The sequence below is a fragment of the Paramisgurnus dabryanus genome, chromosome 3, assembly GCF_030506205.2.
Source record: "Paramisgurnus dabryanus chromosome 3, PD_genome_1.1, whole genome shotgun sequence".
NCBI classification, from domain to species: Eukaryota; Metazoa; Chordata; class Actinopteri; order Cypriniformes; family Cobitidae; genus Paramisgurnus; species Paramisgurnus dabryanus.
In genome coordinates this window covers 38,815,788-38,837,109 of record NC_133339.1, presented here as the reverse complement: position 1 = coordinate 38,837,109, position 21,322 = coordinate 38,815,788, and the positions used below count along the sequence as shown (strand labels likewise).

Sequence of the window (21,322 nt, the reverse complement as noted above, 5' to 3'; positions counted from 1 at the left end):
TAATTATTAAAATGTAAATGGTTTTGGGAAAACTGGATAACAGGATTACTTAATGACTATAAAAGATGCATTTACACACGCACATATTATCGCTTAGCGTTGAATTTCTTAATTTTTTCGCTGACGAAAGCAGAGTCGTGGAGAGCCGCTTCCCCATGGTTTCAGTGTTTTGGAGGGGGTCTGAAACGACGGGAGGGGGCGTGTCGCCCAGATTTACTTCCCCCGGTCTGCATTTCCCCCAGACATACGTTCGTCTCCCACACAAAAACATAATTTAATTCAAAATATGTCAAATTCCGTCAAATTCCGCGTTAATACTAGATTCCGTGTTAATTAGCCAATTCCGCGATTCCGTCCGCGATTCCGTGATCGCGGAAATTATAGGGCCCTACTTATTTCCGCTATTATCCATTAGGCAGTGCTCTTACCCATCTTATAAAACACTGAAGCATCCACTGTTCCAAAAAGACTCTGTGTATGTTTTGATCATCACTCTGAATCTGATCTCTGAATCTGAAGTCCTGTACAAAAATGCAATTATCACAGCTTTTGCTCAACATTTGGTATTTTTGAAGAAACCCACCCATATTTGAGAGGTGATAAAAAGAGAACGCAGAGGGTCTGTTCTTTCATTTGATTCATAAAACGGTTAGTTCCAATCCTTGATTCTGATTGGTCAATAGGTGTGCTTTATTCACGATAAAACACTGCTATGACCGCTTCACCCAACGGTTCTGTTTATCACTGCACCCTTAGCAACCACACGTATCGGTTTGTTGTATTTATTTGAGCTTTCATGCATATTACACATTGGAACACATTTTTGTTCATGGTCAGGGACTATTTTTTTTAGCGGAAGGAAAGCTTTTTATTGATTTAACTTCATGAAAGTTGCACTTATATTTTTTTTACTTTAATATTGTGTGGTAACCGTTTAATAAAAGCAATAAGGTACGAGAGGCTGTGCTGTATGGTGAATAACTTCACCATACAGCACAGCCTCTCGTACCTTATTGCTTACATATTGTGTGTTTATATATTTTTAAAGAAAAATTTCTGGAAGGCATTAAACTTTTGTGAAAATCATAAAAATGCTGGTGCTCAGTGTTGGGGGGAACGCATTACAAGTAATGTGCATTACGTAATAATATTACTTTTCTGAAGTAACGAGTAAAGTAACGCATTACTTTTTAAATGTACACATTAATATTTAAGTTACTTTTTTAAAAAAGTAATGCAAGTTACTTTTTAAGTTTCATTAATTCTACTACTAATTATAATTTAATTCGTTTAACATAATTTGAAAAAATTATGTACTGAATTAAACTAAACGTAGTCACATTATGCACTCTATGCGGACACGCCTGTAGAACCGTTTGAGTCAGAAATGGAGATAGCAGGCCAGAGCTTGACATTTTTGTGCTAAAATATGCAATTTCTGAATGCAGAACTTTTCAGTCATAAAAAAACACCTGCAAGGCTTGAAAGAGATCAAGCCTCAGCCAAGAAAAAGTAACGCAAAAGTAACTAAAAAGTAACGCAAGCATTACTTTCCATGAAAAGTAACTAAGTAACGCAATTAGTTACTTTTTTTGGGAGTAACTTAATATTGCAATGCATTACTTTTAAAAGTAACTTTCCCCAACACTGCTGTTGCTTGCAGGCAACATAAAAAAAAAACGCTGACAGGGAAAGAGTTAAACAGCCCTTATAAATGTGCAAATAACATTTTAAAGTAAAAACTGAATAAAATCAAATAAATAGAAAAAAAATAAAAAAAATTGAACGAGAATATTGCTTCGAATTTTGCGATAGTTTGATTTCATAGGCTGATCGGTCTTCGGCGTAGTAGTAGTTTGCATGCGGAAATGTACGAAATGCGGAAGTAGGAACTAGAGGTCTTCTCGGGTCCAAAGAAATGTACCCGACACAAAATGACCTGTATGACCTTTTTACCTGAACCTGCATAATTTTTTTTAAAGAAAGACCCGACCCTAAACAAACCCAAGAAAATTGGACCCGAATCCAACTCAACCCAGTGGAAATGTTTTAACCTGACTGTACCCAAATGTAAACGCCACTGATGTGTGTGCAGTCTGGTGGCCTCGCAGCCAAATTGGCCCACTGCTCCATTTATTTTTTTGTTTTCTGATGTTAAAACTAAGGTAACTGCTAATATGTGCATTCAAAATCGATTGACAGGTCTAGCTCAATGAAAATTAACCTACCGCCAACCACACAATGTCGCAAGGGCTCTTGGCAAACAGAGGAGGGGTTGGAAAAGGACTTGATGCACACACGGGAAATAGTTCGGATTTTCTCCGGTCCGCAAAAACACATTCATTTTAAATTTTCCAGAGGCCGCTAATATTATACCCGAGTCCGAGGCACATGGGAAACTAATTTAGACCCGAACCGGCTCTTGCCTTGGGCCGGACCTCAGGTTTTTGGTTCTAAGTCGACCCGTGATGACCTCTAGTAGGGACATCTAGTCCACATCACTCTGTTGTGGCTTCTATCAAGGAGTTTACATAATAATGAAATGGTTAGAAAACTTTCTGAGTACTGTTGACATTGAGGGTGAAGACTACAACTCCTATTGTTCCATGCTCTTTAATAACGTCATAATGCTGCGGCCGTTGTTGCTGTATAGCGACCCTGTAGCTGTGATTTTCATATTATGTTTTTAAAACCACACAAACACCACATGTACTCAAATAAAGCTATTAGCAAGCACAATATATTCTCAGTGAACTACTCCACAAGTGTCTTAGTTTTACAGTAACTTAACTGTGAATCCTTTTATTGTGCTTATAAACATGAGGCAGTAAAATGAAGGTCAAGACCTTTTTTTTAAAGAGGTGTTGGCAGGTGTCAGCTGTCAGGTGTTTGTTTAACTGTCTCAGACTAGAATGTGTCATAACTCAATCCCATAATGACAGCCCGTTGATAACCACCTGTGGACTTGACTTTAACCCGGCTACATCTTGGAGCTTTCATGCAGATAGACAACGATGCCTGGCTTCAAATCAACAACAATCAGCCAGAATCTCAGCCTGTTGTTCATTCTTGCTATAACCTAAAGGGGATTGGCTTAGTGAATAAAACAGCTGTGAAACCATCAGACTCTAGAGACCATGAATCTCATTTCCTAACTGTTCATAACTAATATTAATACTATATTAAAGGAAATTAATAACATTGTGTTGACTTTCCCCAACTCCTTACTAAGTAATAGTTCAAAAAAGGAATGCATCAATCTCTCTGCTATCTGTATTGACCTAAAACATAAAAACCTAAAAAAAAGTCTATTCAGTTATTGCAAACCATTACGATATACACACTGGCAATGCTCAATAGTTTTAACATATTTTGCATCCCTAACATATAGAGCAGTAATCTATATATCAACAACCTTTCTGTTTTTTACAGCCAATGTTGTTGATGTCTTGCGGATACTGGATCTGTCTGAAGACATGGAGGGCGTGTCGATAGAAGCCGGCTTGTGTACTCAAAGAAATGATACAGGAGAGACAGACGTGGCTTACAGGATAAACAAAAAGATTCAACTCAGTGCCCCAACCAAACAGTTCTTTCCAGGTATGGACACTTTGAAGCATGTTTACACAATCTTTCATCCTTTTCAGTCCATAGTGTCTTTAAATACCACAGAGACAGTGATATTTATATATGAAGAATGACTGTTTGTTGTTGTTGTCGTCATTGTAGATTCAGAGTTCCCGGAGAACTTCTCTCTGATGACCACGGTGAAGGCTAAGAAGAATTCGCAGTTCTTCCTGCTGTCACTGTATGATGAGCAGGGAGTTCAGCAGCTGGGTCTGGAGATGGGAAGATCACCTGTATTCCTCTATGAGGATCACGAAGGCCAACCATCTCCAGAGCTTTACCCCCTTTTTAAGAAGATTAACCTGGCTGATGGAAAGTAAGTGATAAAGTTTTAGTAGCCTTTAAGTGGATATTAAAATGGTGTAACGGTACATTCACACGGGGCGAAAGCGCTAATGCTTGACGGAAGGCTTGTCTGAAGGGTGGCCAACAGCCAATCACAGTTTAGGGTTAGATTTGGTGTTTGCGTTAATATGCCACTTTAACTAATGGTTTATACTATTTTTTCTGATGTATTCTTTTATATTTTCTAAACTTTAAACAATTGTCGCCTGGCGTTGGGGTTAGAGTTGGGTTTGGGTAGGGATGTCATTTCATGTAAATCTAACCCTAAACCGAAGCGAAAATGGTAAGAAAATAGGACAAAACAGTTGAGTAACCAATCCGTGAGAATGCCACGAAAAAAGACAGTCCGTAGCAGGGCCACGGAAAAATGCGGAGATCCGTGAGAATGCCACGGAAAAATGAGCACAAAATTCCGTGACTATGCCACGGAAATTCGTGAGATCAGGTTTGAATGTACCATAATAAACCACAAAAAACTTAAACAATAAGAATTTATGGGAATTTACAGGAATTTATGGGAATTATTTGGAAATTTAAATAAATTATATCATAAACATAAATAAACAAACAAACAATTTATTTGGTCATAAGCAGACATGCTTGCAGGGTACAAATTGTAAAAATTACATCTTGACTGATTTAATTGTAAGTCGAACTTTAATCGTTTCTTTCATTGAGTAACACAAAAGCATAAAAAACCTTATTATGCTTGTAATAAACGTAATAAACTTAAAGGGACACTCCACTTTTTTTGAAAATATGCTCATTTTCCAGCTTCCCTAGAGTTAAACATTTGATTTTATAACTTTTTGGAATCCATTCAGCTGATCTCTGGGTCTGGCGTTACCACTTTTAGCATAGCTTAGCATAATCCATTGAATCTGATTAGACCATTAGCATCACGCTAAAAAATAACCAAAAAGTTTCGATATTTTTCCTATTTAAAACTCTTCTGTAGTTACATCGTGTATGAAGACCATCGGAAAATTGAAAGTTGCGATTTTTCAGGCAGATATGTCTAGGAACTATACTCTCATTCTGGCGTAATAATCAAGGACTTTGCTGTAACATGGCTGCAGGAGGCGCAATGATATTACGCTGGAACTGAAAAAAGTCCCAACTTTCAGCGGACTATTTTTGGCCAGTGCGTAATAATAACTACATTTTGGGTGGCTAGCAGAATGTAAAAGAAAGAGCATCACAGCTTGAGCCAGCTACATGATATCTAGCCTCATAAACTCCTAGTTTATTCTCATTAATTCCCATATATTCCCATTATGGTTGTGTCAATTAATCGGGCAAATGCGCATTTTCTCAATGAATGAATTTGAATGAATTACGGCGAAATGCCGCCACATTCAAAAGCCAGAGGGCGCTTTCGTGCAGAAACTCAATTTGTGCCACAGAAGAAGTAGCATTACAAACACTATTCCAGGAAATATCTAGAGGCATATTTATATTGCTGTTCTTCAGATTGTTTCAGGTATTTTCATGATAATAAAAATATTTTGAATGATTGTGTTTGACGAGTGTTGCTTTTTTAAATGCACGTTGTAAACAAGGCAAACTCGTAGTGATTTTAGATTGATAAGGACTTCCCACTGATCACGGAGTCGTAGTACATGCACAAGCTGTGCATGAAACACTGAATCAGAACCTTATGATTCAGAATCGATTTTAGACAGGTCTTTTTAATGGGAATGCGAAGCATCGATGCACATCCCTAATTCCCACACATTCCCATGGAAAGTTTCCAGCCTTGAAAATTTAACCACCCTAGTGTGTTACAATGCAATGATTGTGAGTTTGGTTAGTAGTGTTTACAATACAAATGTACTGTGACCATATGTGTATCTGTTTGATAACCACAAACCAACCATATGTTTTATTTGATAACCACAAACCAAGTGCATACAGATTTCAGCTCATAATCCACCTGTTCTTACCATACCCTCGAGTTAGTATTGGAATAAATGTGACATTTGACATTAATGAACCCTCCTGTCATCTTTTTTCAGATGGCATCGGATAGCCTACAGCGTGGAGGACAAGTCTGTAACATTATATCTGGATTGTAATAAAGTGCAGACCCTGGAGTTGATGCGAGGTGACGCACCTGTCGTCAGCACGAAAGGAGTCGTTGTGTTTGGGACTCGATTGCTAGATGAGGAAGTATTTGAGGTATGTATTTTCAAGTTTCAGAAAAAAGAATGTATCATGCTGTAATATGATGGGTCAGTTAGTATATCTGTAATGTCTTATGACTTGACTCTTGATACTATGCAGCGGCCGAAAATAGTCCCCTTGGTAACTTTTAGTAACAGGGGACTATTTTCGGGCACTGCGTAATTTCATTGCGCCTCCTGCACCCATGTTACGGCAGCAAAGTCCTTGATTATTACGCCAGAATGAGAGTATAGTTCCTAGCCATATCTGCCTAGAAAATCGCAACTTTAAATTTTCCGTCGGTCTTAGTACACAATGTAACTACAGGAGAGTCAAGTTTTAAATAGGAAAAATATTGAAACTTTTTGGTTATTTTTTAGCGTGATGCTAATGGTCTAATCAGATTCAATGGATTATGCTAAGCTATGCTAAAAGTGGTACCACCAGACCCGGAAATCAGCTGAATGGATTCCACAACGATATAAATCAAATGTTTAACTCTAGGGGAGCTGGAAAATGAGCATATGTATTTTTTAAAGTGGAGTGTCCCTTTAAAATATATTATAGTTTTAGTAAATTCAGAAAGTTATTGCATTTTTCTTCAAAATCGTCCTGGGGTGCGTTTCCCGAACGACGACGCAACTCGCTGCTGAACCAACATAGTACGATGCATCGTTGGAGAAACAAACTACCTTGTCACGACTGTTTCCCGAAAGCATATAAAATTTTGCACATTCGTCGTTTGAACCATGTTGGTTTAACAACATAGTTGATGATGTCACGTGGAAGGTGAAGTATTAAGTAATCTGTGCAAATCGATTTAATGTCCTTTATTTGATGTAAATAACATATATTGCATCGGAAGACTGATTTTGTTCTCGTGATTTAGATATCTGTTTTTTTTTCAAGATGTTCAGTTCATGCGCAATTTCTCTCTAACGTCACTCCTTCCAGGGATTCCCCAGGGTCTTAAAGCTCGTGTGACTTTGCACATGCACAGTTTTCAAATGCAGCACTTTAATTCTGTTTACAAACCTAAAGACGTAAAATACAATTGTAATATATTTAGAATGATGGATATACATTGTACTACATGTGTTTTGCTAGTTTTGTTCAAAAGCATGATCAACGTAAGTCTACATTTGATAATAACAAGGAACGATGCTTCTTACGACAGGTGAAGAGCTGTCGTTCAAACCACACAATTTTGCGATGCAGTTTGCGAACGTTCGTTTGAACTATGGTTTCGGGAAACACCAAATCGTTGAACTTTGTTAGTAACGACGAAACTTACGACAGTAGTTGGCTAACGATGCTTTCGGGAAATTCACCCCAGCCCTATATAAAAACTGCAAAATAGAAAAAAGGCACTTTTGGTACAGTAGGCCAACTGACACCTACAGTAATAGACTAAGCATGGAATTCCAAATCCATTTTTTTCATTATAGAAGTGTTTTGCAGATTCACATTTGTCCCCGCTAATAAACCCTAGTGCTTATACTTCCCTGTCATACTTCCAAAACAACAAATAACCCATTTCTCCTGGGAGGTGACAGTAACTCTCAATTCAGCATATTTTAATTTTATAGCAGATCATATGTTGTTTATGCATCTCTCGCTCTGCTGGAATGTGCAGGTGGTTTTATGTTTAATTGAACAGTTTGAAGCAGAGTGAATTGGGGTCCTGGCTCTGGAGAGGAACATTGCGCTGCCCAGGCTTGTTGAGAATATTTGGAAATAGCACTGAGCTCACCTCTGAATACTCGCATTAATGTTGTCTGACTGAACACACATCCATTTGCAAATATTTGGATTTTGAAAATATCCATCGAGTCTTTGTCCTGTCTAAAGAAGATGAGTTTATTGTTGGTTTATCCCAGCATCAGTGCACTTAAAGACTTCTGTCCTTTATCTTCACAGCACGGGGTCAAAGGGTAAAAGTTGGGCGAGCTTCAGTTTTATTAACTTTGGATGTTTTGTTTCATTGTTCAAGGAGGATTTGGGTGCTTCCGTCTAAAAGATTCTGGGTGTTTATTTAACAGACTCACAATCGGTTTGAACAGGCACTCCATGATCTGTTGTTATCGCTTGTGCTTTTCTATAAAGAAATTGTTTGACCTAAAAGTCTTTTGGATTACATTTGAATGACAATCAACTTTACCCTTAGGCTTTTTGGAGAGGTGGGTTGGCCATCAGTCCAACCTTCCAGTCATTAAGATGGACGTTTATTGTCAGGCTAATTGACATTTAAGGCTCCTCCGTCTGCTTTTAGGACAGAAACCAGATGTTTTTCCAACCAATATAGGACAAGCCACATCTCCTGCAGCCACCCACTGCAATAACCTCACACTCCCCATCTCCTCCCATTCAATTTATTTCCCAAACCTTTTCCACCTTCAGCTTTTATTGACCCTCCCACAGACACATTATAGCTTTAGTGCCCATCCCATTCTGTGTTTCGTACTACCCCTGAAACCATTACAATATCCCATTGTTCACCAAATCCTGTTAAAATAATAAACCCCCATGAGTTTATTCTACGAGGGAACTTGAAAAATGCTGCATTTTTGGAAAGTATAAGGATGTAGGAAGGCATCAAGGCGTGTCCGTATCCAATTCTTGTGCACACTAAATCTCTACACTAAAGAAAAAAAACTAAAAAAAAAAACTTGGTTTTGCAAGTCAATTACATCTAATATTTTAAGGTTTGCCTTTTTATTTTAGAAATTACATGATTTATTTAGAAATAAGTTAACTAAAGAAACTAAGCACACAAATAAGACATGCTATGTGTCGTTTTGTGCTATTTGGTACTTATTTATGGACATATGTGCGCAAATGCATTATTCAGTTAAATTCTTATAAAACACTGCTGACTTAAACGTACAGATGATCAATCTTTAGGGTACATTCACACGGGGCGAAAGCATTAATGGTTTGTCTGAAGCATGGCCAGCAGCCAATCACAGTGGCCTCAACACATGCTCCGGTCTTGCATAAATGTAATTGGCTGGCTCGCACAATGTTATTTGCATAAGGTGATTTGATTGGCTGACGCACGCATTGGTGCTTAAGAAGTTGAGAAATGTTCAACTTCTGCCGCGAGCAACAGCAGTGAGCCGACTTTGACGGATCCACAATTCAGTTCGTCAACACATGATGTCACCAATTAAAAGTAAATGAGAACCGTTAACGCTTTCGCCCCGTGTGAATGTACCATTACTGTCCCTTTTGTAATTTGCCACTAAGCTTCGTGTACACAAGTTAGTGACATACCTTGGCCGAACACGATCACTTCTGAAAGTAAGACTTTAGACGTTTATCTGCCATAGTCACACAAACATGAACTGAAGAATATTCTCCAGTAATGTTTAGTATTGTCTGATTTGTAAGCTTAAAAGAACCCACATCAAAACAGAGAAAAACAAGCGCCTACAGTGCCTCTAGCGGACACCACCAGCAACAATCTATTTTTAGGTTATGCAGGAATGTAGGCATAATTACCTTGAGCCTGTGTAGAAATTTTTTCTGTTTCAGTGGTGAGTTTGTTCAGTTTGGACCCTCACTGATGGACGCCAATGTTGCCAATTAGTCAATGTTGGCATTTTACATTTCAGTTTGATTTTTCTACCAAGTCAAAGCATTTATGTTGAAAAAAAGCTTGGCTATCTTTTCAGCTCATCTGAATATCAGCAATAATGTAATTATGAATTTAATATGAATTTTTACTGGGCAGTAAGGCAGCGGCCTTTGATTCCTCCAGATGTTTAAAGTGTGACTTTTGTATGTGTCCCAAAATTAAGATCCTCTAGTCTACCACATCATGTGCTCTTGAAGATTAAATCTATTCAACTTCAGAACACAATGTGATAGCTCATGACTTACATTATTTATTATTCTACATTTACACTCATGGTCCTGAATGAGCTGTCCTAGGCCAGGGGTCACACTTATGGGTTAGGCTGGTATTGGAGTATGTGAATGTTCAACCTGATCTCAGGCCAGTTCCCAGGGCTTGGATCCGGAGGAATCCAGAGGGCTTATGTTCTGACCCAGATCCCTCAGCGTGGGAGGGCTGCTCGGGAGCATGGGGACTCCAGTCAGGACTAATGCATCTATTACTTCCAGATTCCTACAAATTGCTAAGAGTTGGGGAAGTTTGGGGGAACTGAATCACAAAACACAAAACAAACAGCAGACTTTCCGCATCTGAAGCTGTTTTGTGGCTTCAGTCAGTTGTTTTTGTTTATACAGTAAAGCGGTTAGGCACAAGATATAAATAGGATCCATCCATAACCACAGCAAGTCTGGGACACCAATGCTTAATGGTGGTATGCAAACAAAACCACCGTGTTAAGTAGTTTGTTGTGTCTTGAGGCTTGTTTAAGTGAACAGATAGGAAGAATAGATATGACAATAAAATCAAATAAGATCTGTGTGATTAGTTGGCTAGGTATACTGAATTTCCCCACATCTGTCTTACTAATATGAGAAATCCTGCGGTCTGGCTGTGTTATTTGCTGTGGATCTTGGGTATTGCCAGTTCTTGACCTTCTGTTATTCCACCCACTGGTGTACTGGACTGGTTCCAGTCATGAGTTACAGATTGTACATTGACCCACGGATGAAAGATCTCTATAGTGGATATTAATATTCTGTTATGTGTTCATGTTAAACATTAGTTTGGCGTCTGATCAAGATGTTTCACAAATTTAGTAAATACACTGTATTATAGCTGCCTTTCAATAGGGGGCGTTCTGCTCCATGAAAATTAATCCTGATTTCATTTAAGATGTTGTATGCATGTCTATGTGTTGCATCCTTTATTGTTGTATCTGAAGCAATAGAGAGTAACACCTTTTTTTTAAGTGCTTTTGTTAGACATTACATGTAGTATTGTAGTAATAACTGGAAGCTATGCGTAATTACATGCAACTAATCCTAAACAAAACCCTACAGTAGTAAGTAGCCTACATCTTTTTAATTTTATGTATTCTGTACTTAAATGTACAATGTAAAAACTTTTACTATGATATACTCATGTTTTTTTGGTGAAATATTTAGTAGATTTCAATGATTATATTTTTTTCTTATCACAAATTAAATTGAGTAGATAAAAAATATTAAATCAAATAAATCCACAAAAAAAATTGAGTCGATATCATCAAAGATCTTAAAGTAATGCAATAAAAATTAAAGTGAAGTTTACAACTGAGTAAATGTAATTTAAAATGTTACTAAGATTAAATAATAAGTATTATTTAAATAAAGAAATTAGTTGTATATACGTATTACATGGCTCTCTAAAATGCTAGATTCTGATTGGCCAGTTGCGGCATTCCAATGTTGGTTCTTTTTAGATAACTACCACTCAAAACTAATAACACACGGTAACCCGGATGCTGGAAATCATTTTGGCAGGTGCAGTTTAATATTATACATCTGTATTTTAATAACATATTTGGTATTATATTTACAAATTTTAAACCAAATAGTTTGTTCGTGACATTTGATCGTCTTGTCTTATCTTAAAACTGAAAGTAAATGTGTTGTCCTCATAGCCCTTTTCACACAGACATTACGGAAAATACACTGGAAATGCATCCGGAATTTGTCCGGGATCGTTGAATTTTTGGTTTATTCACACTGCCAATGATTTGCCGGAATCTGTGTTTGCGTTTAGAGATATCCCATAAAGACCCTTGATGTGTAGTCCTGCACTTGGTAGTTTTTCGTCTCAAGTTTTATTCATCTGTTATTTCTCTATCCAGAGACCACTTGCGTGCATTTTTGTTTATGATAAGACTATAAAGGAGTGCATGATGTGCCATTCTAGCATGCTGAGGAATGATCTCAGCTTCAGAGTTGGAACGATATATCTTGACTTGTTGCGATGACGCGCTGGCATTTTTGTTTATTATAAGCTCATATGAGCGCGTGAGGCGCTATTCTTGTATGTTGCTGAATGATCTCTTCCTGATATCTGCTTCAGTCCAGTTTTCAAAAATTTCTCATTGTGAATGTTAATCTGCATGTAAATCCCTCGTTTTAAAGAGCTGAACCATTACTTCATGTTTCCATGACACGCACGTCCCTACTACGACACGCCCCTTACGGCATTATTTCTGCGTCTCATTCACACTGAGGGCTTTCCGGGTATCTTACGGCAATGTTACTATGTCCTCTTTCCGGGAGCAATCCCAGAACATTTACATTTTGCGTTCACACTGAAGCTTGTCCGTCAATTTTCTGGGACCAAAGTGCTGTGTGCATGAGGTTCGTGAATGGTTAGAAATAAGCAAATAAAATATTTCCAATCAATATTTAATGCTCCTTACCTTATTTATGAGGTAAAGAGCCGTAAAATAAGTGGAATAATGTACAGGCAGCGGTTGTTATGGAACAAACCCAAGGTCTTGGCTCTGGACCGCCGGTCATCCCTGCACTACAGACCCACTTACAATTGTGTTTGTCTTTGCATACAGCCATTACCAACATGAACATACGTGTCTCATATCATACCATACATGCACACGTTATATAAAATGATCAGAAATTGAATCTTTTACACACATTTCAAATAGCACAATTGTATTACCCCTCATTTCATCACACAAGTTATTTTTTCATCTGAATTTTCTGCTTTGGCTCAACGTGTTCTTGGCACATGTTAAGGTTCTTTCTGTTTCTCTAGAAACACTAGAATTTCACCAGTATGTGGATATTACACAATAATGAAAATGGTTCATTAGGAGCTATCTGGCCTAGTCTTATATACACTACTTTCAAACGTTAAGGATCACTTACTTAATCTTTATACAATAATCTTTCCACATTTTAGAATAATAGTAAACTCATTGTAACTATGGGATTTGTGGCACAAAAATATATCAAAACGGTCGCAAGGCACCTATAAGCACACACACATTTACAGACACTCACAGCCACCCACCCACACACCTAAAGGCAATTGGGTGACTGTAATTGACTTCATCTGCATGTTTTTAGACTATGGTGGGAAACTGATGTACCAGAAGGACACCCATGCTAACACAGAGCCAACATTTAAACAACATATAGAAATGCTCCCTGGTTTAGACAGGCACAACTAAGGAACCCATTTTGCTGTTAGACAACAGTAACAACCACTTAACCATTCACCATTGTGGTACCCATCATTTTATTCACCATAACAAAAGATAAAATTGCTTATTATTTTTTACTTACACTATTAGCCTACATACCTATATACCTACAGTCTTTAGTGACCATATATACTTTTTAACCTTAATTTAATTATAAAACATATTATTTTATAAATATTATTTTATTATTAAGGAATACTAAGAAGCTGGAGGTCTAACTTAAAAAATGTAACAATGGGCATTTTGGTAAATGATGCCCTGGGACACTAAGGACCTGAGGTATGCATTTAAGGGTTAAATGATTTGAAAAAGGTAATTAATGCATTAGCTAACACCAACTAACATTAACCAATACTTTTATAGCAGAAGTAGTTCATTTTAATTTCAGCATTTACTAATACATAAAATTAACTTTGGTAACATACATAAACAATTGACCTATGGCTAAGTCACGCCCCCAAATGCGATGAGCCAATCACAGTGCGCATAGCTAACCCAATACACTTGGACATTCTCTGCTTACACGTCCATTGAAATGCATTGCAGTAAGTCAGTTTTCATTTGTTTTTATATGTTTTTCTGTCATTTTAAGTTTAAAATGGTCAAACGGTGTGCATGGGGTACATGCAACTCCGACACTAGGTATCCCGAGAGGCTGGGTGATGTTGTGTATTTTTTACCCTTTTGCAAGCCACATTTCAACCGAGATAAGTGTCTGCTCTGGATTAAGTTATGCGGTAAACCACAATACCAACTAAACGATCAAAACAACATATTTGAACGTTATCTTTAACATCTCTAACGTAACATTAGCATAACATTAGAAAACATTAACGGTGAAGCCTGTCACCGAAAGTTAATTGTTTGTCTGAGTGAGTGGAGGGGGCGTGGCTTACCAATAGGTAACTTGTATTGGTATTAACTAACATTACCAAAGATTTATAAATGCGGAAAACGACTGTATTAATTGTTAGTTAATGTTAGCTGATGTATTTTACAACCGTATTGTGAAGTGTTTTTACTTTATAATATGCACTTTATAATAAGGGTCCATGAATCATGATGAACTAATACCCAAATTAAATTTGAACTAATGCTAAGGCATGCATTAATCATAAACCAAAGAGTCATCTTTAACTACAACATGACTCAACACATGAATATATTCATTTAATTAACTTTTAATTTCCTGTCGGTCTTAGAACACAATGTCACTACAGAAGAGTCAAGTTTTAAATAGGAAAAATATCAAAACTCCTATTTTTAAGCGTGCTGCTAAATGATTCAGTGATTTATGCTAAGCTATGCTAAACATGGAGATCGACTGAATGGATTCCAAAATGGTAAAAATCAAATGTTTAACTCTAGGGGAGCTGGAAAATGAGCTCATTTTTAAAAAAGTGTCCCTTTAACTCAGCATTACAGTAGTTCATGTTTAAGTAAAATTACATTAATGTCATTATGATTCAAGACCCTTATTATAAAGTGTAACCATTTTTTTATAATGGACAAATAGTGTTTAACTATACTTTTCTTCACATAACTAATTAAAACAATGATGACATATAACTTCAGATCAGAAGATTTTTTAGATCTGAAACTGAAACAAATTCGTACAAATGAGCCAACTCGTAAAATACATACAAATTCCCATGAGATCAGGCTGGTCTGTCTGTTTACACAGGATCTTTGTTATCTACATACACTGCTTTTTATTGAGAAATTGTAGATGTGTAATGTGAGGGTTATGTGTGTGTATTTCAGGGTGAAATCCAGCAGCTACTGTTTGTGGATGATCCTCAGACTGCAGCTGACTATTGCCAACACTATATTCCTGATTGTGACAGTCCACTGCCATACAAAACCCAGAGTCTGGAGCCTGAAGAGGTTTGTGTTTCCTCTACACACTGACAAAAAACACAGATACAGTTCAACACAAACTTCAAAACAATGTTTCATTCTACCCAGATGTATTGTTTTATTTTCTCCTGCTCTCAGACGCCTTGTGTTTCAGCATTTAAGCATCATTTGCAGGGAGACGCCTGTATATCCAGTGAACCCTGTGCGGCCCACTTCACAGTTTCCACAAAATTGCTAAACTTTATGAAGACATAATTTGTTCCAGCTTGGCCAAACATGTTTTTCTCACAGTCTCTCTCAGATGAGCGCTGTCGAAAAGATATTGGGTGTTTGAGCTGCGTTGGCTTTACCCATCCGCATTTACATTTATCTGTTTGCATTTGCTTATGGGCTCTGCTCCCAGAGATCTCATTTCAGTCAGCCAATAAACAAGACAGGTTTGCAAATGAAGAAGTAGTTCATATTCGAGGCCTGAAGCACAACCTGAATGAATAAAAAATTGCTAGAGCACATGTTTGTGACCTTTATGAACCTTGGTGATCTCGCAGGGATGCGGGTTCAAGTCCAGACCCTGTTAAATACAGTTTTAATATGTTACTTGCAATAGCCATGCCAGAGATTTAAAAAGCAGATCTGTTCTTTTATGTAATTTCCTCACCAGAACCAGATGAAATTGGTTAAGTAAACAGGTAGTCCCACCCCAAACTAATGCTGTTGGTTGAATTAATAATGCTGCTGTACAGAATGTTGTACAGACAAAGCAATGTTTTGAATGTCTGACTCAATTTGTCCGTGAGATTTTATTGTGCGGAGAACATGTTTTTGTGATTTATATTTGTTGTGAACGCACACATGCGAGTGAGTCAGCCCGATGAATAAGCATGTCAGTGGGTTAGCATTTTTTTGCTGCCTTCTGGGAGGAACGCTTAAGGTCAGCGGGAAAATCCATTTCCACACACAGCTCCCACGCCCAGTTGTATAAATGCGAATGCGGTGTCCGCGCAGGTCTCACTCGAACTTGGCCTCGGGAAAAGTGCGTATCGGCAGCCGTTCGGTGACAAAGCCATTTGGCTTTCTGTTCCCACTACAGCTGAGAGAACAGGGAGTAATGACAGGATTCATCAGCATTGCTCACATTATTGACCCATTACCATTCCTCGCACTGATCCAAATCTATGCTGCCCCACTTGGCATTTCAATGCTTTGCCAGGTTCTCACATTATTCATATAATCTCCCTCCGACAGGCCTAATCAAGTTCATTCAGTCAGGGCGTTTGGTAATAGCTTGTAAGGAGCTCAACTCTAGCCTCTCGAATTGTGTGCTGATAATGTAGCGAATATCTGAATTACAAACAAGTTGAACTTCGACCTAATTTGCAAAGAGAATAATAAATTTTTTGATGAAATCAGTGATTCATGTTCATTGTTTACCAATTTCCTTTTAAGGAAGTCGTGCCACTAGGTGGTCATGTTTGTAACGCCTCCGCGCGGTTATTTCAGTCATGTAAGACTAAAGTCTTATCTACTTGAAAAGGGAAAGATAGATATCTTTAAATGACATATATCTGACCAACAATTAAACTTGACATCAACTGTACTATAAAATGAATATTCCACTTTCTTAAAAAAAATATATAGATAATTTACTTACCCCCATGTCATCCAAGATGTTGATGTCTTTCTTTGTTCGGTCGAGAAGAAATTAAATTTTTTGAGTAAATCATTCCAAGATTTTTCTCCGTATAGTGGACTTCAACAGTTTACATGTTTTAATGCAGTTTAAAATTGTTGGTTCAAAGGGCTCTAAACAATCCCAACCGAGGCGTAAGGGTCTTATCTAGCGAAACAAATGTAATTTTTGCAAACAAAGAGTACTTCTTAACCACAACTTCTCGTCTTGCACTAGCATTGTAATGTGCCAGTGTGACCTTAAGTATTATGTAATCACGGAGTGTGGAGAAAGAGGCCCGATTGTTGTATGTGAAATGATACTAATTAATGTTTTTGTGTCAGTTTATTGTTTAAAGGGATAGTTCACCTAAAAATGAAAATAATGTCATTAAGAGACTAAAGTCACATGACTGCAGTGACGTGTTATCTGGTGCGCCCCAGCTGATTTTTTTTTGTGTTTTTTTGTGCGCCCAGGCTTTGTTTACAGTCTGAGGGAGATGCATGCTGTAAGTTTGAAAAAAAAAAAACTTCTCAAACATGTCTGAGGATAACACGTCATCTACGTCACTGCAGTCACGTCACTTTTGTCTTGGGCATGCGCTTCACAACAGATGCGGAAGAGAAGACAATGCTGAATAAAGTTATTTTGGACCAAAATGTACTTCCGATGCTTCAACACTTTCTAACTGACCCACTGATGTCACATGGACTACTTTGATGATGTTTTTATTACCTTTCTGGACATGGACAGTATACCGTAAGTAGATTTTCAATAAAGGGTCAACAAGCTCGCGGACTAAATCTAAAACATCTTAAACTGTTTTCTGAAGATGAACAGAGGTCTTACAAGTTTGGAACGACATGAGGGTCATTAATGATAATATTTTCATTTTTAGGGGAACTATCCCTTTCAAATGGTCTGCAAGTGTGCGTTTCACATATGTAATAATACGCTAGGTTGAGCTGACGCGTCACACGGTTAGTGCAAGATGAAAAGTTGTGGTTTTAAAGTAATTAAAGTACAATGATCAATTTGACACTTATGTCTCGTCTGGTATTGCATGCGCACAACGACTACGTGACTCTTTACAGAGCCCCTCCCATAGAGAATTGCCAGACTTTATCCATTAATAATTCAACCACAGCGGCCATATTGATTGTTGCATTGTCCCCTATTCATAGTAACAGGAGTGGTCAATCGTGGTAAATCCAATATCTTTGGTTTTACCACCACAGAAAAATAATTCTGAAGTTGCTAGCATTAAACTTGTGTATTGGTAGCATTTACATCTTTGTTCAAAAAAAGAATATGTCAAATGTTTTTATTCTGCTCACCTTTGCCCTCCTGCCCTATCCATAAAAGGCCAATCCTATTCATAACCTTGATGGCGTCATACAAAGCGACGAGCCTGAGGAACCAAAGAAACGCTCCAAAAAGAAGGGAAAGGGCAAAAAGAACAAGAAAAAGAGGGACAAATCTTCTAAGAAAGGGGGCAAAAAGGAATCCCGCAAGAAGAAGACCCAGTCCGAACCACTTGAAGAAGGTTTCCTCGAGGTGTCCTCTAAACTGCCTGAGTACTTGGCCCAGGAAAGTAAACGTGAAGTCTTAACAGCTACATCAGAGACGCCCACTGCACCTGCAACGGATCAGCCCAAAGCATCAGTAGAAACTCCAGTAATAACCGTCGATCAGATGGACTCCATTCCCGACATGCCCACACATGAACCAGACACCTATGAGGAGCAACACACCGGACTGCCCATTACAGTGCCTGAGTCAAATCTTGAAGAATTATCTGTATCACCTCCTGCACTTCCCGAGTCCCCAAAGATGGAGGTGGAGGTAGATCATAAAGTGCCAGTGTGATTCCCCATGCTTTCCTCATCCATTCCCATCATCATCCCTCACATATTTTAACCATGAGATTGCCTCCTCCCCATAACTCATCATACTAACCCGCCTGTGCCAACTAACAAGAAACTCTGGTTGTGTCCGAAATGGCTCCCTATACACTTAAATCACGCACAGCCATTTTGAATTGCTGTCCGAAATTAAAGTGGACATTATCTAGTGTACTTATTCAGTCCCATAATGCACCACAATAATGAGTGTACAACCTAACCACCACTCTTTCACTGTGAGCCTCGTGTCAAATAAATTTTCGCGTCTCGACAAAAGTTGGTGCCCTCAATGCTTCTGGCACTTAGTGTCCAAATTCACTCACTTTTATTTTATTGGACTATATTAGCGAATTAATTTAGGGAATAGCAAATGAGGGCATAGAGTGCCATTTCGGACACAGCCACATGTGTGGTCACAAAAGAATTGCTAACAATTTAGTGGTAGGTGTAGCTTTGGTGAGATGAGACAATGATTTGTTAAAGGAATAGTTTACTCATTTTCAATATTAAACTATGTTATATCCTTAACTAAGAATTGTTGATACATCCCTCTATCATCTGTGTGCCTGCACGTCAGCGCTGGAGCGCGCTGCAATACTTCGATAGCATTTAGCTTAGCCCCATTAATTCAATAGTACCAATCAGAGATAAAGTTAGAAGTGACCAAACACATCAACGTTTTTATTATTTAAGACGAGTAGTTATACCAGCAAGTTTGGTGGTACAAAATAAAACGTAGCGCTTTTCTAAGCGGATTTAAAAGAGGAACTATATTTTATGGCGTAATAGCACTTTTGGGAGTACTTCGACTCACCTGAAAAGTCCGTTCCCCTTCTCCCTCTCATAATGGGTGTTACTGCGCCGAGTCGAAGTACTCCCAAAAGTGCTGTTCCGCCATACAATATAGTTCCTCTTTTAAATCCGCGTAGAAAAGCGCTACGTTTTATTTTGTACCACCAAACTTGCTCGTATAACTACTCGTCTTAAATAGGAAAAACGTTGATGTGTTTGGTCACTTTTAACTTTATCTCTGATTGGTACCATTGAATGAATGGGGCAAAGCTAAATGCTATCGAAGTGTCGCAGCGCGGTCCAGTGCTTACGTGCACGCACACAGATGATAGAGGGATGATTCAACAGTTCTTAGTTAAGGTAATAACATAGTTTAATATTGAAAATGAGTAAACTATTCCTTTAATGAATCTATTAATGAATGAATTTGTCTATTAACTCTTTCCCCGCCATTGACGAGTTATCTTGTCAATCTGCAATACAGCTATTATCCACCAGCTATTAAAATAATTTTCCATGTCGAGTTAAATGTAATTAAAATTAAAAGTCTCTATTTTTAACGCCCCATCTAGCTAAACTATGTCTATAGTGAGAATAGCTCAATAGGGGTGATTAATAGCATTGATTTTTTATAAACTTCATTTTTTATATACTTAATCACACCAACTAAACAAGCTGAATTGACAGTCCTACTTTAAAAATGCATATGGACTATAGCTCATTTCAACAGCGGCACTTGGACGCGAATGACATCCGGGTTGACTACGAGCTATGATTCATACAAAGTTGTGGCACAGAGTTAGTGGCCATCAAACCTCAGAGTGTACTTTTATATGCTCACTTGGCATACTTTATAGATCGAAACTGAAAGATGCGCTCCGAGACAAAATGACAAATAGGGCCGACCCGGGCTGAGTTTTACTCCATTTTCATACATCTTTTTGATACATTAATCTACGACAGGTCTGATCGATGCAGCTTCACGCTGTGAATCACAAGCTTTTGCCGAGACAAACCTCATATGCCGGTATCAGCGTGCTTCACTTTGACCTCACGCTGTTATGGCTGCCACCAGAACATACGGCTTTCGTGCTGACATCATCATCATTTGTTAATAAAACCTCCTAAGCTGTTACTACCCCACACTCACCTTCCCAGCACTCCACGTATGATTTATGACTCCGTAACCAGAATGTTTCTATAACCCTGTGAACTCATTACGCTAACACTGTTATTCAGCAATGACCTGGAGATCTGGAACACAGTTAATGTTTCTAAAGCTTGTATGGGTTGGGCGCAGAAATGGAAATGATTGACTGTGCTTGGAATCTCCATGGTTACGGAATAACCACTGTATGTCGCATCTGACTCCTCTGTGTCGATGTGCAGGATGAGAGGCCAATTAAAACGCCGGAGGTCGAGGAGTTTAGCGATGACCTTTACAGCGATCAACGCGATGAACTGTCGCTCTCCACGGTGACGGTCGGCCACAATATCACGGATTATGAGGTATGTGCCACGGAGCCAAAACATTGAATACGTATTTGAACAATAACCCTGACCATATGTTTTAACATTCAAAGACCTTTGAGTATGATGATTTTAAAAACGACTCGGACAGCACCGAACGGGAATATGAGGAGTACGAGGTTTACGAGGACCGTTTTGGTCCCGCACAGAGAGAGAGGGCCATTACATGGGATGGAGAGGTAGAGTTTAGCTGTGTGTTACAATCAGTTTACCACCCATAACTAAGGATTTCCTCGAACAGCTGTGACCTAGAACTGATCTTTCACTCTTTCCTCTTTTTTTTT

The 21,322-nt window shown here is 38.2% G+C and overlaps 1 protein-coding gene across 1 annotated transcript in view; it reads left to right on the top strand.

Annotated features, from left to right (window-relative positions):
* Window positions 1-21,322, top strand: part of col5a3a (collagen, type V, alpha 3a) — an 81,174-nt gene that overhangs the window by 12,761 nt on the left and 47,091 nt on the right. The window contains exons 2-8 of the mRNA XM_065263411.2: window positions 3,433-3,600; window positions 3,730-3,943; window positions 5,991-6,153; window positions 15,048-15,170; window positions 18,178-18,657; window positions 20,898-21,017; window positions 21,092-21,217. Coding sequence (XP_065119483.1) covers window positions 3,433-3,600; window positions 3,730-3,943; window positions 5,991-6,153; window positions 15,048-15,170; window positions 18,178-18,657; window positions 20,898-21,017; window positions 21,092-21,217 — 1,394 coding nt within the window. The remainder of the gene's footprint in view (window positions 1-3,432; window positions 3,601-3,729; window positions 3,944-5,990; window positions 6,154-15,047; window positions 15,171-18,177; window positions 18,658-20,897; window positions 21,018-21,091; window positions 21,218-21,322) is intronic.